This window comes from Nuphar pumila, chromosome 7 (genome assembly GCF_984573655.1).
Source record: "Nuphar pumila chromosome 7, dmNupPumi1.hap1.1, whole genome shotgun sequence".
In the NCBI taxonomy this organism is placed as follows: Eukaryota; Viridiplantae; Streptophyta; class Magnoliopsida; order Nymphaeales; family Nymphaeaceae; genus Nuphar; species Nuphar pumila.
Genome location: NC_143255.1, coordinates 39,304,407 through 39,316,914, shown reverse-complemented (window position 1 = coordinate 39,316,914; position 12,508 = coordinate 39,304,407). Strand labels below are relative to the sequence as shown.

At 36.7% G+C, this 12,508-nt stretch overlaps 2 protein-coding genes across 4 annotated transcripts in view; both read right to left on the bottom strand.

Annotated features, from left to right (window-relative positions):
- Positions 1-2,898: 2,898 nt before the first annotated feature.
- Positions 2,899-5,534, bottom strand: LOC149831990 (large ribosomal subunit protein P2B-like). Its single transcript, XM_090014241.1, has 4 exons — positions 5,360-5,534; positions 5,022-5,248; positions 4,782-4,827; positions 2,899-3,118 (listed from the first exon to the last, which is right to left on the bottom strand). The coding sequence occupies exons 1-3, from the start codon at positions 5,445-5,447 to the stop codon at positions 4,801-4,803; spliced, it is 342 nt and encodes a 113-aa protein (XP_089870367.1). The 5' UTR covers positions 5,448-5,534; the 3' UTR covers positions 2,899-3,118; positions 4,782-4,800.
- A 4,766-nt stretch (positions 5,535-10,300) lies between these two features.
- The window catches only part of LOC149831989 (putative starch synthase 4, chloroplastic/amyloplastic), a 92,089-nt gene continuing 89,881 nt past the window's right edge, over positions 10,301-12,508 (bottom strand). For 2 of the 3 annotated variants that reach the window (XM_090014250.1, XM_090014251.1), the window contains 4 exons: positions 11,333-11,482; positions 11,072-11,133; positions 10,904-10,979; positions 10,301-10,830 (listed from right to left, as the gene is read on the bottom strand). In XM_090014250.1, coding sequence (XP_089870376.1) covers positions 10,654-10,830; positions 10,904-10,979; positions 11,072-11,133; positions 11,333-11,482 — 465 coding nt within the window. In that variant the 3' untranslated portion in view covers positions 10,301-10,653. The remainder of the gene's footprint in view (positions 10,831-10,903; positions 10,980-11,071; positions 11,134-11,332; positions 11,483-12,508) is intronic. The other variant, XM_090014252.1, reaches the window with a different exon arrangement.

The following is a 12,508-nucleotide window of genomic DNA, read 5'->3' as shown; positions in this document are numbered from 1 at the left end:
AGCAACCACCTGCTGCTCATGGCCGATAAAGAGACGTTGAGGAATTCGGTAGCCCCTTTGACAAGATTGGTGCGAAGCAACCAGTAAACATGCTGTGGATGCCGATGGAGGAGCAAAACAAGATGGGGGAAGGCCTCCCCTTGATAAATAACCGATGTTCAGAAATTTTGGTCTTGTAAAAAAGCTGCATTTAGGGGGTGTTTGTCCAATCGTTTGCTTTGACTGGACAAAGACATGTGTTCCTTGTGTCCAGTATTTCATTTGCTATGTGGACAGCTTAGACACATATGAAAAATGGGTTGGATAATTTTGTTTCGTACGACCCAATCTGTCCCACATTAAGGGTGTTGGAATATGTTTGGATTTGATTTTAGCTTATAAATCTTGAATTGGATCTAAATGCTTAAAAAGGTATAAAATTTATGTAATTTGAAGAAAAAATAGGAAATCATATTTTTGGATATGCAATTTCTTTAATGGGTATCATATTGGATCCAATTATGATAGTATCTCCAAAATTTTGATTGTAGCCTCTAGATCTTGGATTGGATACAAATAGCAAAAAATGTTTAAAATTTGGGTGATTTGTGAAAAAAGTAAGAATTCATATTTTTGATATATAAATGTTTTAATGGATATCAATAGGGATCCAATTATGAAAGTTTGTCAAAAAATTGTGAATTTTATCCTCAGATATGGATTTCAAACTGAATCTAAATACCAAAAAATGTTTAAAATTTGGGTGATTTGAGATACAATAGGAATTCATATTTTTGAAATATATATGCAAAAACAATAAACCATAAAACCCTAAAATGCAAGACAAATAAACCAAAAAATCAAAGAAACAACAAATAACCATAAAATCAAAGGAAAAACTGAAAAATAATCCATAAAAAAAAAAAAACCATACAAAAACCCCAGATTTAAACCTAAAATTAGTCATATTCCATTCACAACAATTAAACGCTAATTGTAATCCTAATTCAACCCAAAATGTATGCAAGTCACAACACTCAAACCCTAGACTACTGCAAGAAAAACACACATCATTCAAATGCCCTAATTTTAACCCTAAAACTGTTCCAAATCAGTCCACATTGAGAGAGAGAATCAAGAAAGAGGGCAACAAAAAAGGGAAAGAAAGAAGAAAAGAGAGAGACAGCCAGCCCCAAAGCTCCTCTCGCCAAACGGAAAATCTTACCATAGGGAGGGGCGGAGTGAGGAGAGGAGAGAAGGGGTGGAACGACAAGGAATCAGGGTGAGAGGGGGTATCATTTTTCACTTTTTTTTGTATAAAAAGCATAGCCACCAAACCCACCCACCCCCGGGAGGGGGCAGGCATGCAGAACAGGCATCCGCCACATCCAATGTTTTGATTGCATGCGCAGGACGCACAGTCAAATGCCACTTACAAAGCATCATCATCTTGCTTAAAGTTGTCACAAACACTCCAAACTATTTTTTGACAAGCCTATAAAAAAAACTATTTTTTTTGACAAAAAATCAATTCCAAAAAATCGTTTTGGGCCTCGGGCTAACGCCCCTAACACTGGTTAAGGCCTTAAACTTTTTTCTCTTGCAATTGTTTCAGAAAATGGCACCCGAGTTAATTGATGTACAAAAAACAATATTTTTATTTAATCAATTGTTAAACATAAAGAAAAGTAAAAACATTCAAAGTTTTGCCATGAAAAAACTAAAGATGATATATAATCACAAGGATAAAATTAATGAAAAATGAAAACGTGATTTGTATTGTTTTTAACTTCACATTATATGCAGCATCCAGACAGAACCATACATCTAGACATTTACCCATCTCAAAAAATGATGAGATGGATGGTCAGCAGAAGTGGAGATGCATGCAAAGCATGCTGCGCGATTGCATAGAAAAATGATCACTTTTTCAATATGAATATTAACCCGTAGGGTGGAAGGCCAAGAGTCGCATCTTCACATACAGTTTAATCACATGAAGAAACAGCAGACTTTACTAGGAAACGCAGGTTACATTCTGTGCGAGTGCAAGATGGTAGGTAACAATATACCATGTCCAAAAGTGTTTTTTACTTCCATATGAACTCAAAAAGAAAAAAAAAGTTCAAAAGCGGATAGACGTAGCACGTAGAGAAAACAAAAAAAAAAGGCATAAATCATCACGATGCTAACAACCAACAACGTATAAACGCTCCTACGGTCCTACCCATCTAAGGCCGAAAGTGGTTTATCATCTGACATGGGGCCACCACAGTTCGAAACCTGAGTGCACTCTCCCCATATCACATGGTCGAACCTCAGTGTAATACCCATAGGAAGGGAGCATATCTCAAAAGTTTTAGCGACTGGAAACCTACCATTGGGGGCTTTGCCTTTGACTTGCTAATAGTAACAACAACAATATTAATAACATGTAAACAATTTCTACAGAAGATAACTGGAGCTGTACCCGTACATCCTAGGTTCGATACTGGGAGCACCATACTCCTAGCCTGGCCAGCCAAGCCTATAACCCATAAAAAAGAACGAACTTCTACCCTTACCATAAGGTAACAAACGGGTCAGTCAGATTGAGCTGTTAGTGCACGTCATCATGTGTTAGGACGTTGCAAGTTCAAAACCCAATGGTATGTTGAATAACCGGTGGTGGTCGGACTAACCCCAGCTGGACTTGCAAAAAAACAAAAAACAAACAAACGGGTCAGTCAGGTTGAGCTCAGCTTGGGCCCTTAGAATGCCAGATCGGTCAACCGGGTCCACATTTTGGACTTTAACACAAAATGATTTGAAACGGAAAAGCAATATGGGATGGTCCACAATCTTTGATGCCGGCAGCATCTAACGCTTAGCATTCTAACCCCAGAAAAAATCAATAAACAATCGATAAGAAGATCAGACTTGCACAGAATATCCAAATGAGGAAATTGGGAACAAATTAAAGTCTTTTTTAACAATACATTCACTAAATGCAGAAGTGCAAACTACCACAAATAACTAAATATCTCAAATATATTTAAGAGCCTGCAATATCAAACGTTTCTAACAAAATTCGACCTTATGTAACCTCCCTAAAAGCAACATGTTGAAGTACCCACCATGACCTTCCATGACAGATGACCTGTTTGCATAAATTGGAAAATCAGAACTGTCATCTAACGCATCATTAATCAGCATCAACACTAACTATGATAAAAAACCTTGAGAATGAGAATCAAACAGCAAAGATGTAAAATTTGATTGTTAATATTCATAGTCGATTTAAAAACAAAAAAAAAGTGTTGGATCATAACAATTAATGTGAAGTCCTCATTAATTTGGATTAAAATGGCAGGATGGCAATCAAGGAGAAAAAATCATGCTATGGTTGAAATTGGACTCTGCAAATTAAGCTCAACATACAATAAAAATTATGCCAATAACATTGCAAACTGCATTCACGCACGAACTCTATCTGCAACCAGCCTGAGCCAAATTGAGATCAGATAGAAGTCCCAACTTTCAGAATTTTTGTAATATTAACTTTAGCAGACAAAATCAGGGCATTTCCAAAAATCAAAGTAACCATTCAGAGAGTTTTTTCACGATTTATGCTTACATCACATTTTTTACATTAATTCCTGGAAGATCTTGAGTTTACTTTTATTAAAGGACGAGTTTACATCAGAAACACTCCCAAATAGATTTAGTTCTCAAATCATAGGTTCATGGCTTTAAACCTTGCTGTGTCTATACTCTATGTCAAGGTGAGGTAACTTATCTATTAGCAAGCGATTTATGGTAATGCATGCATGTCAAATCAAAATTAAGGGAGCCTAAGACCATATTTTCACAAAATCCAATGATCATGCAGCTAATCCACAACAAACCACACAATGAAAGCATAAAGGTGGAAAGTATCTTCAGCTTAGGCAGAGCCTGCTTAACTTGTTTGTATATCCCCAAAAATACTATGTTGTCATGTGCACCCTTAGATTATCAGGATCAACCATTCATATCCAGAAAATTTCTCTCTCTCTCTCTCTAACACGGTTATACATGCCTAGTTGTGATCCACATGGACATAATCTTAACATTAAACTACTCTCTCTCTCTCTCTCTCTCTCTCTCTCTCTCTCTGATCCACATGGACATCATCTTAACATTAAACTACAAATATCAAAATCCCATATCAAATGTGTATACAGACAAGCTTCAATATGCCTTAAAGCCCCATGACCCTTCATGACTAAAAGGACACCAAAATAAATATATAATTGAATATGAACTATGAAATAATTCTTCTCAAAGGTCATGCTGACAAGCAATTAGATTTTTTAGTTTTCACATTTTGATGCTTTGAAGTTTAGCAGAGAACTTACTTATGGTTTTAATTAATGCATAAAGTTTTAACACGAACCACTGAAGCAAAGCAGCCAACAACGCAAAAAAGTCACCCAGAAACTACGCCCATATCTTCGGCATTTGCTTTAGAATTTATGAAAAGGGCAAATTATTTCCACGAAATGGGCCTAAAGACCGAATCATTACAAGAACATTTCTTTGCAAAGTTAATAGTCAGCATTCAGGGCGTGAAAAAAAATTTCACAGCCAAGCAGACAATTGAGAATTAGATAAGGAACTCCAAGATCCGCTAGTGAGACCATAAACACTAGCTGACAACTAAGGTCTACTTAAATTTTCCCACAAAAAGTTCTTTGGCACAGTATTAATTTATAAACACAAAAATTCGACGATACATAAAGAGCATAAGGGGAGAAAAAAAGGATAATTCATCTACATACCGAAACGTGAAGGAACCTCTCAATCGAACAAACTGAAGCCCATGTCCTGAACAAAGAGATCACATAAAAAAATTAGATATATCAGGTCAACCAAATAAATGAATGAAGAACCAACCGATATGCCAAATTGAACACGCCAGTCTGTTCTGTATCCCGTAAAGAAAAACAAAAACAAAAAGCAAAATTTTTGAACAAATAGAACTGGTGTCGGCCGTGCTCAAGAGTGCCGAAAATCCTTACATCATCGGACTCCTCCTTCTCCTCGACCTTCTCCTCCTTCTTAGGCTCCGCAGCCGCAGTCGGGGCAGCAGCACCGCCAGCGGCAGGGGCGACAGCGATAGCGGCGCCGCCAGCCGACGGCACGGAAGCGAACTTCTCGCGACCGGATGCGATGAGCTCGGTGATGTCTTTGCCCTTGACCTCGCTCAGGAGGAACTCTATTCTCTCGTCCTCTGCTTCCGCCCCAACTGCAAAAAACCCACCGAAATCAACAGAAAAACAATGAAGGCATAAAAACTTAAAAAAAAAAACAGAAGCCTTTCCAAAAAGGAGGGGATTAGGATGGGGAGCGGCGTTACCTGAGCCAAGGATGTTCCTGATGTCGTCGGTCGAAGGATGAGGGTTTCCACCGAGAACAGCCAGCAAGAAAGCCGCGACCACCTTCATTTTCTGCAGATCGAGGGGATCGACGAGAACGCTGAGCGGGAGATCTTCCCCTTATCCTCCGCTTGCTTTTGCTTGGCGTCGTTTGATGTTCAGGGCTAGGCTTTGGGATTTTTTATATGGGGCTCTAGGGTTTCCAAGGGGCAGCGCTATCGGGCTGTGAATTGGATCTCGGGTCCGTCTGAGGTCCGAACCATCATCTGAGCTAAGGTTGCCAACGTGCCGGGTCAGAGTTGACTTGGACCCGCTCATATAACCAATAATGGGGTTTGGATTTTTTCGGGTCACAAAAATAGAATCCAAAATCAGAACCCACATAAAAAATCCGGGTCTGATCTAGAACCCGCTAAAAAACATGATCCAAATCCGGCTTTTGGGAACTGCCCGTGGGAAGCAGTTAACAACCATACACCGGCAAAATCTGCACGTTTGTTTGGGATAACTGGTGGAGTTTGGCCGGTCCCGGTGCAGTGTTGTCAGTATCGGTGCTTATTGGCCTCTATGTATCTTATCGGCAGAAAATCGATACGCTTCATCCTTGAATCGGTTATTTTTTAATAAATATAAAAAATACTTAAAAATATTATTTTAATAACTTTAACACATGTTACATTTTTTATTGACACATAATATTTTTTTATTATTTTTTGGCCAATTCAGAACTATTCACTTGAGTATACAGGGCCGATGCCAATACTGACAACATTGGTCCGTTCTGACGCTGAAATTTAAAACTGAAGGTCGATGGGAGGTCATCGGAACGACCAGAAGTTCAATCTGAAGGTAGCTTTTCATTATGAGCAGTAGCCAATCACAATCCAAAACTACCGGAATTATAGGTTTGTTTATAATGGCGACATTATATGGCGTTAAATATGTCACCCTTATAAACACACCTAGAGCAGCAACTTTAGATATGGCCGTTATAGGTATGTTTATAAAGGCGTCATTATATGAATGTTAATTATTGTCGTTAAAAAACTTTTATGGCAATATTTAACGGACACATAATATCACTGTCGTTATAGATATGTTTATAATGGAGACATTACATAACTGTTAATTATTGCCATTAAAAAACTTTTACCGTAATATTTAATGGGTGTATAATATCACTGCTATTGATATATAACAGCCAGATAAAAAAAGTTATTGTTATAGCATTTCTCTATAAGGGTGACATGTTTGTCCCTTTTATAGCATTTCGCTTTTTCTATAACGGCAACATTTCTGCCACTGTTATAGTCTAGTATTTTAAAAAGGCACGACAAATCCTCTCTCTCTCTCTCTCTTGGCGCAGGCTTGTTGGACCACCTCCAGCTACCGCTGGAGGTCCTACTTGCATGCCTCTCTCTCACCGTCTCTCTCTCCCTCTGAGATGCCTCGTCTCCCTCCGACGATGCCATGGCACGACTGCATCCCATCCCTTTTGAGGTGCTCCTTCTCATTGAGAAACTGAAGTTTCGGTGAGGAAATCATCTTTTCTATGTAAGTTTTTCGATATCTCAAATTCTTCTGTATTTTTCTTTAGATGTTTTCTGTTCAAAATGAGACGACAGCCCCATCCTTGTTTTTTTTTGTTTATTTTTTTTTATGCTATTTTTTTATCAATTTTTTTCATGTTTTCTTTGGCTATTTTTTTTCCTGTTCAGAATGGTTTTCGGGTTGATTGTTGATGTCTTCAATATATTGTTGTTAAGATTCTGTTGTTTCTCCCTAAAAGCAGTGTATCAATGATATTAATGTTAATCAATTTTTTTTTCATGCTTTAGTATGTATTCCAAAAGTCTACATAGTAACAGAACGAGAGTTCTTTCATTTTTTTTGTACTGCAGTTTTAACATCGTAGAAATTGTTAATAATAAGCAACTATGAAAAATTCATTGTAGGAATAAGCATATGGATTACCGGTATTGTTGGTTAAATTCATACATTTTAAAGAAAAAACATAAGATTATGTATTCTGAATTATGTTCAAAATGAGAATTCTGAATCCTCTCTCTCACTATATATATATATATATATATATATATACAGAGAGAGAGAGAGCTGGCTTATATTTTGGACCTTCCTTTGGTTGGACAATCCCCTTTCACACACACACACATATATATATATATATATATTAGAAGACTTTTTTGTGAATTTCTCTAACATTTATCTCAAATATGTCAATCGACTATATGACATTTAGTTGGTATATTGGAATTTTCAATTATGTTGTGATGGCTAACACAATTCCTTGATATATGTTGAAAATTTCAATATACCAACTAGGTGTCCAATTGGTATTTCTAAATAAAAAACTCAAAGAAGAGTTTGATGTTGAATAACTTCTTGATTTTGAAAAGAAAAGTCATGAAGATAAAGTTTATGGATTAAAATAGACCATGTATGACTTGAAACAAGCTTTTCGATCTTGAAACATAAAAATTGATCAATACTTTCAAAAAACTAGTTTTCAAAAAAGTTTTAGTGAGGCCTCACTATATGTGAAAAGATAAGGAAAAAATTATTTTTGATAATGTACTTATATGTCGATGATTTGATCTATATTGAATCAAATAAAAAAATTATGAAAGAATTCAAGAAAGCTATGAAAAAAGAATATGAAATGACATCTAGAGATAATGAAATATTTTTGTGTCTATTTCTTCGCACTTTGCCTAGAAATTGCATAAAATTCAGTACTTAAGATATATCATATGCAAGCTTCATGCTGGATTAATAATTTGAACTTATAAATTAGTCTTCTTCTGTTTATTCCCTCTGTTAATGTTTCACATTTAATGATTTTGTTCATACTTCAGATATGTTTGTAACCGCAAGTTGTTAAATAGACTTACTAGTTGTATATTTTGTTGTTTAAGTTGTTTCATGAAGATTCAAGTCATTTGAAAGATTCAGGTCATTCACAAAACATGAGCAGGCCCTTAGAAAAATTTTTAAGTACCGAAATTTTGTAGTACCCAGTAAACTGAACCTGTCTTATTTTTAAATTTTTACCGTACATATATTGCCAAAAAGTCTCAACTAGTTAGACTCATAGCTAGACCTAAAATTTTCTATAAGTGCAATTGAACATAAGAGTTGACAAAGCATCTAGTCCTAAAAGAAGTGTAATGCAAGTACCTTTGTATTTTTTTTCTTCTTGAAAATGTATATAACTCTTGTTTATACTTCATAATTATATATTATCTTAACTCTATTATCTTACAATTGTCATTCATTTGATTTAATGCTGTTCTTATATGATACTGCATATAAATGTATGATTCAATTCTATACAATGTAATATGATATACTATTGTTTGCATGAAATTAACAAATATCGACATATCGTTCACGATGAGGAGGTGAGTGTTCTTTCTTTTCATGGATCAGTTCAACACCCACCAACCAAGGTGAACACATAAACAAGATCAACTTCATATTACAGGTGGGTCAGTTTCCCGTGAACACCTCCCCGTGGATTAGTTCACCACCGTTCATAAATAATTGGGATAACAATTGAAAAGAATCAATCAATGGTGATAAACATCCGGTAGATATGCTGTGTAAAATGCTTTATTTATCTTTCTTTCAATCAAGTAAAATGTCCCAACATGCCTTCAAGTTATCTCTTGATATGTTACCCTGTAGCATGTTTTATTGGCCATGAACTATAAAATCAAGCCTTGCGCAAGTATGTTTGAGAGAGATTTGTAGCATATATAAAATTTCACCATTGCTTCATCATTTCCGCATGAAAATGGATAAGAAAACCACACATTCCATCCCAAACAAAAATCCAAACCACAAGCCTATCACCAAATCCGTCTATGATAGGCAAGGAGTTTTTAAATTGTCTTTCAAAATAAAACATATATGAAGACGCCAAGGAAGTGCACACCACGTACAAAAATTAGAGAACAAAATTAAATTAAATCTAATAGTTTTGCATCTACAAGGAATCACCAAAACACCACCACCACCCTCTCCAATTACATTTATTGAAATCCCAACCATGATGCTACCAACTTAAACTCAAATGGTGAAACCCAAGCAGAGCAGGAAACCAAAATAATTGGAAGAAGTTTCCCAAACCCTGCAAAGAAAAAAGTAGTATAGAAAAAGTGGGACATACCCATCTTTGCAAAGAAAATTCTATGACTACTTTAGCAGCTAAAGGGCTTACCGCCTGGTTCGGACGCTCAATAGGACTAGGATACTTGAAAACTGCATAGCAATGAATTCTTTTACAGATTAGCATGGTGTGTTACAAATTAGGGTGTCCACAATACAATTAAACATAAGGTGTCAATATCACAATACAATTAAACATAAGGTGTCAATATCAAGTTACTTAGTGTATGGAGTAATTTTAGAAGTCTAAGTTAGACAGAGTCAGCTTGGAATATAAGCCCTTACAAGCACAAAGAGCTAAGTTATCCTTGAGGAAACGGGAACCATAATTGAGACAGTAAAGGTTCCTTCTTTTTTTCCTTCTCTTTTTTTCAAGCAAACTGGGGAATAACCCCTATGAGAATCTAACGTGATACCTCTCAGTTATGAGTGTGCGCCAAGCATCCAGCTACCTCATTTGACCCCAAGACTGTAAAGGGTTAACATAATAAGGTGCTGATCGCCCCTCATGGAACAAAGCCAGACTGGCATCACAATACGATGATTAAAAGGAAAAAATATGCAGGAACAAAGAGTAGCATTTGACCAGCTAAAATTGCTACTTGAAATGGAAAAAGATGATTGAAATAAATCTTAGCAAATGTATTAACAGAGCCATCCTCAACAGAAACATGATGACGTATTAAAGACAAGTGGTCAACAAGAATATGCACTTTGGTTTGCTCTAATTAACAAAAAACATCGATTGATGATTATTTTATATTCATTACTGAAAAAAATGTGTAATTCCCCAAAACTATACATATAAGAAAGTTATCTATGAACAAAAGAATGATGACAAATTTTACAGCAGGCAAGATCTGTCCCACCACTGTAGTAAATGCATGAGAAAACAATGTGACTCTCTGATCCTTCATTTCCTGGCAATGATACTATGGAAGGAATAGAATCAGCAAAAAACCTAGTCGTCTGTACAAGTACTATGAGAGCATAGGAAATGAGCACTAAGACCGGAAGTTTGATGCTCCAAAAGGAAAGCTGAAATCATTAGCGAGGTACACCGATCGGTGGCACTTGAAGCAAATCATACATGGCCTGATGCCCTAGCTCTCGCAAGTGACTTCTCGTACAGCTCTTCATACTGCATAGCCGATGAATCCCAACTAAAATCTATGCTCATCGCCCTCTGAACAAACTGCTGCCACTTTTCAGGGCTTCTCTTATAGTAGTTGAATGCACGATCTAAAGCACTATTAAGCCCCTGCAAAAACAAGACTTAGCTATGATTTGAAATTATTGAAAAGATGATTTATAAAAAAGAAATAACAGCTCACCTTCTCATCAGCATCAGTGAAGGTAAAACCATTGCGGAATTGAAGTGGAATAGTCTCATCATCAACATCAAACACACTGACATAATCCCAGAAATGAGTCACAACAGATAAAAAGGAAAAACCAAAGTTGCCATGATATTTTCAATGTAGTATCAGCTGAAAAACTACCTGTCGTTCAACCCTCCTGTACGTCTTACTATGGGGATAGAACCATATCTCATGGATATCATCTGGAGAAAAAATAGTACGTTAGAATCAAGAAACAGAATAAGAATAGCCATCATGTTGCCACCACATCTATCAGAAACAGAGGGAAGCATGAGAAAAACTGCTTTTGTAAAGACTAAACTCTACCCACAACTTCAGGGTATCGAGAATTTGAGGGTAGACAAGTAATTCTCAGAACTTCACTATATCCAATTCGGGTACCTGAGTTAGACCACAAGGTTCAAATACTGATGGGATCACGAACATGTCAGATGCTGCATATATGGCATGAGCAAGAGCTTCATCATACTTTAATATCAATCGTATATGCTGGTGGTTGTGGAAATGGTTTGCAATATCCTCAAACTCACGCTACAAAGCAAAATCAAGATGAATCATGAAAGAGAATAGTTAGTACATCCTATTTTTTGCCAAAGTTAAATCCACATCCATTGATTAAACGAGCTAAAATATTCTTGTGACAAAGCAAACTTGATTTTTGAACATTCCTCCAACAAAACGAAAATAAAATTTTCAGCTTAGAGGTAGCTTACTATGAATAGAGTCAATAGTTTCAACCACAGAGAGAAAAAAAATTCGAAAAGGAATGCGTACTAGTTTAAAAGAGGGAACAGGATGCAACATTGAACTTTGTTCTTCTCTAGGGAGTGATCACCATTTTTTTTACTTATTACATGGAGAAACTGCCCCCAGGATCAGAGATCTAGTTGCGCAAGCTCTGCCTTCCATACTTACGGTCGCCGTCCTGGTAGCGGCAAACTCCGTGGGCTTACCCCTCGGCCCCAAGGAGTCACCTTGCTTCAGCTTGTGCAGGGGGTTGACACCCATGGGATTCGAACCTAGATGGCTGCCTAGTGGTCTAGGTCCCATCCCACTACGCCAAACCCTTTGGAGCATTGATCACCATATTGTGGCTTTAAAAAAAATAACACACCAAGACTGACAGCATACTTCAAAAGAAAGAAGCTGATAATATACTGGGTGCTGTGCCTCCACATAGTGGAAATAAGGTGAACAGTAAAAAATTAATCGATGTAGTAAAATCCCTAGAAATAAGCAGTAACCTGAAAGGAAAGCTATAGACTTCCAAAACTGATTTCATAGGTTTAAGAGGTACTTATTTAAATCGTGGCATTAATAAGAGAGGATGAATGGTAGAAGGCATGAAACATAGACAAAACATCCCTGAACAAAAACTTATGGATGCACTATTAGTTAACTCAATGGGATGTGGAGAGCAACCTGAGCAAGCATAATAGAGGTAGAACAGAGTTTGCAAAGGGTTGGTGCAAAAGCTGGCAAAAATTAGTGTTGCAATCAACTGATTTCCTAAATGGCCTATGTAAGTGGAGGGAATAGCCGATGCTAAAAGATGTA

What these genes read in the sequence shown, in the direction of transcription:
- LOC149831990 (XM_090014241.1), bottom strand. Translation starts at nt 5,447, where the DNA reads ATGAAGGTGGTCGCGGCTTTCTTGCTGGCTGTTCTCGGTGGAAACCCT. An exon ending in CAGGAACATCCTTGGCTCAG is followed by an intron (nt 5,249 to 5,359) that starts GTAACGCCGCTC and finishes GGTTTTTTGCAG; the next exon opens with TTGGGGCGGAAGCAGAGGAC. An exon ending in AGAAGGAGGAGTCCGATGAT is followed by an intron (nt 4,828 to 5,021) that starts GTAAGGATTTTC and finishes CTCTTTGTTCAG; the next exon opens with GACATGGGCTTCAGTTTGTT.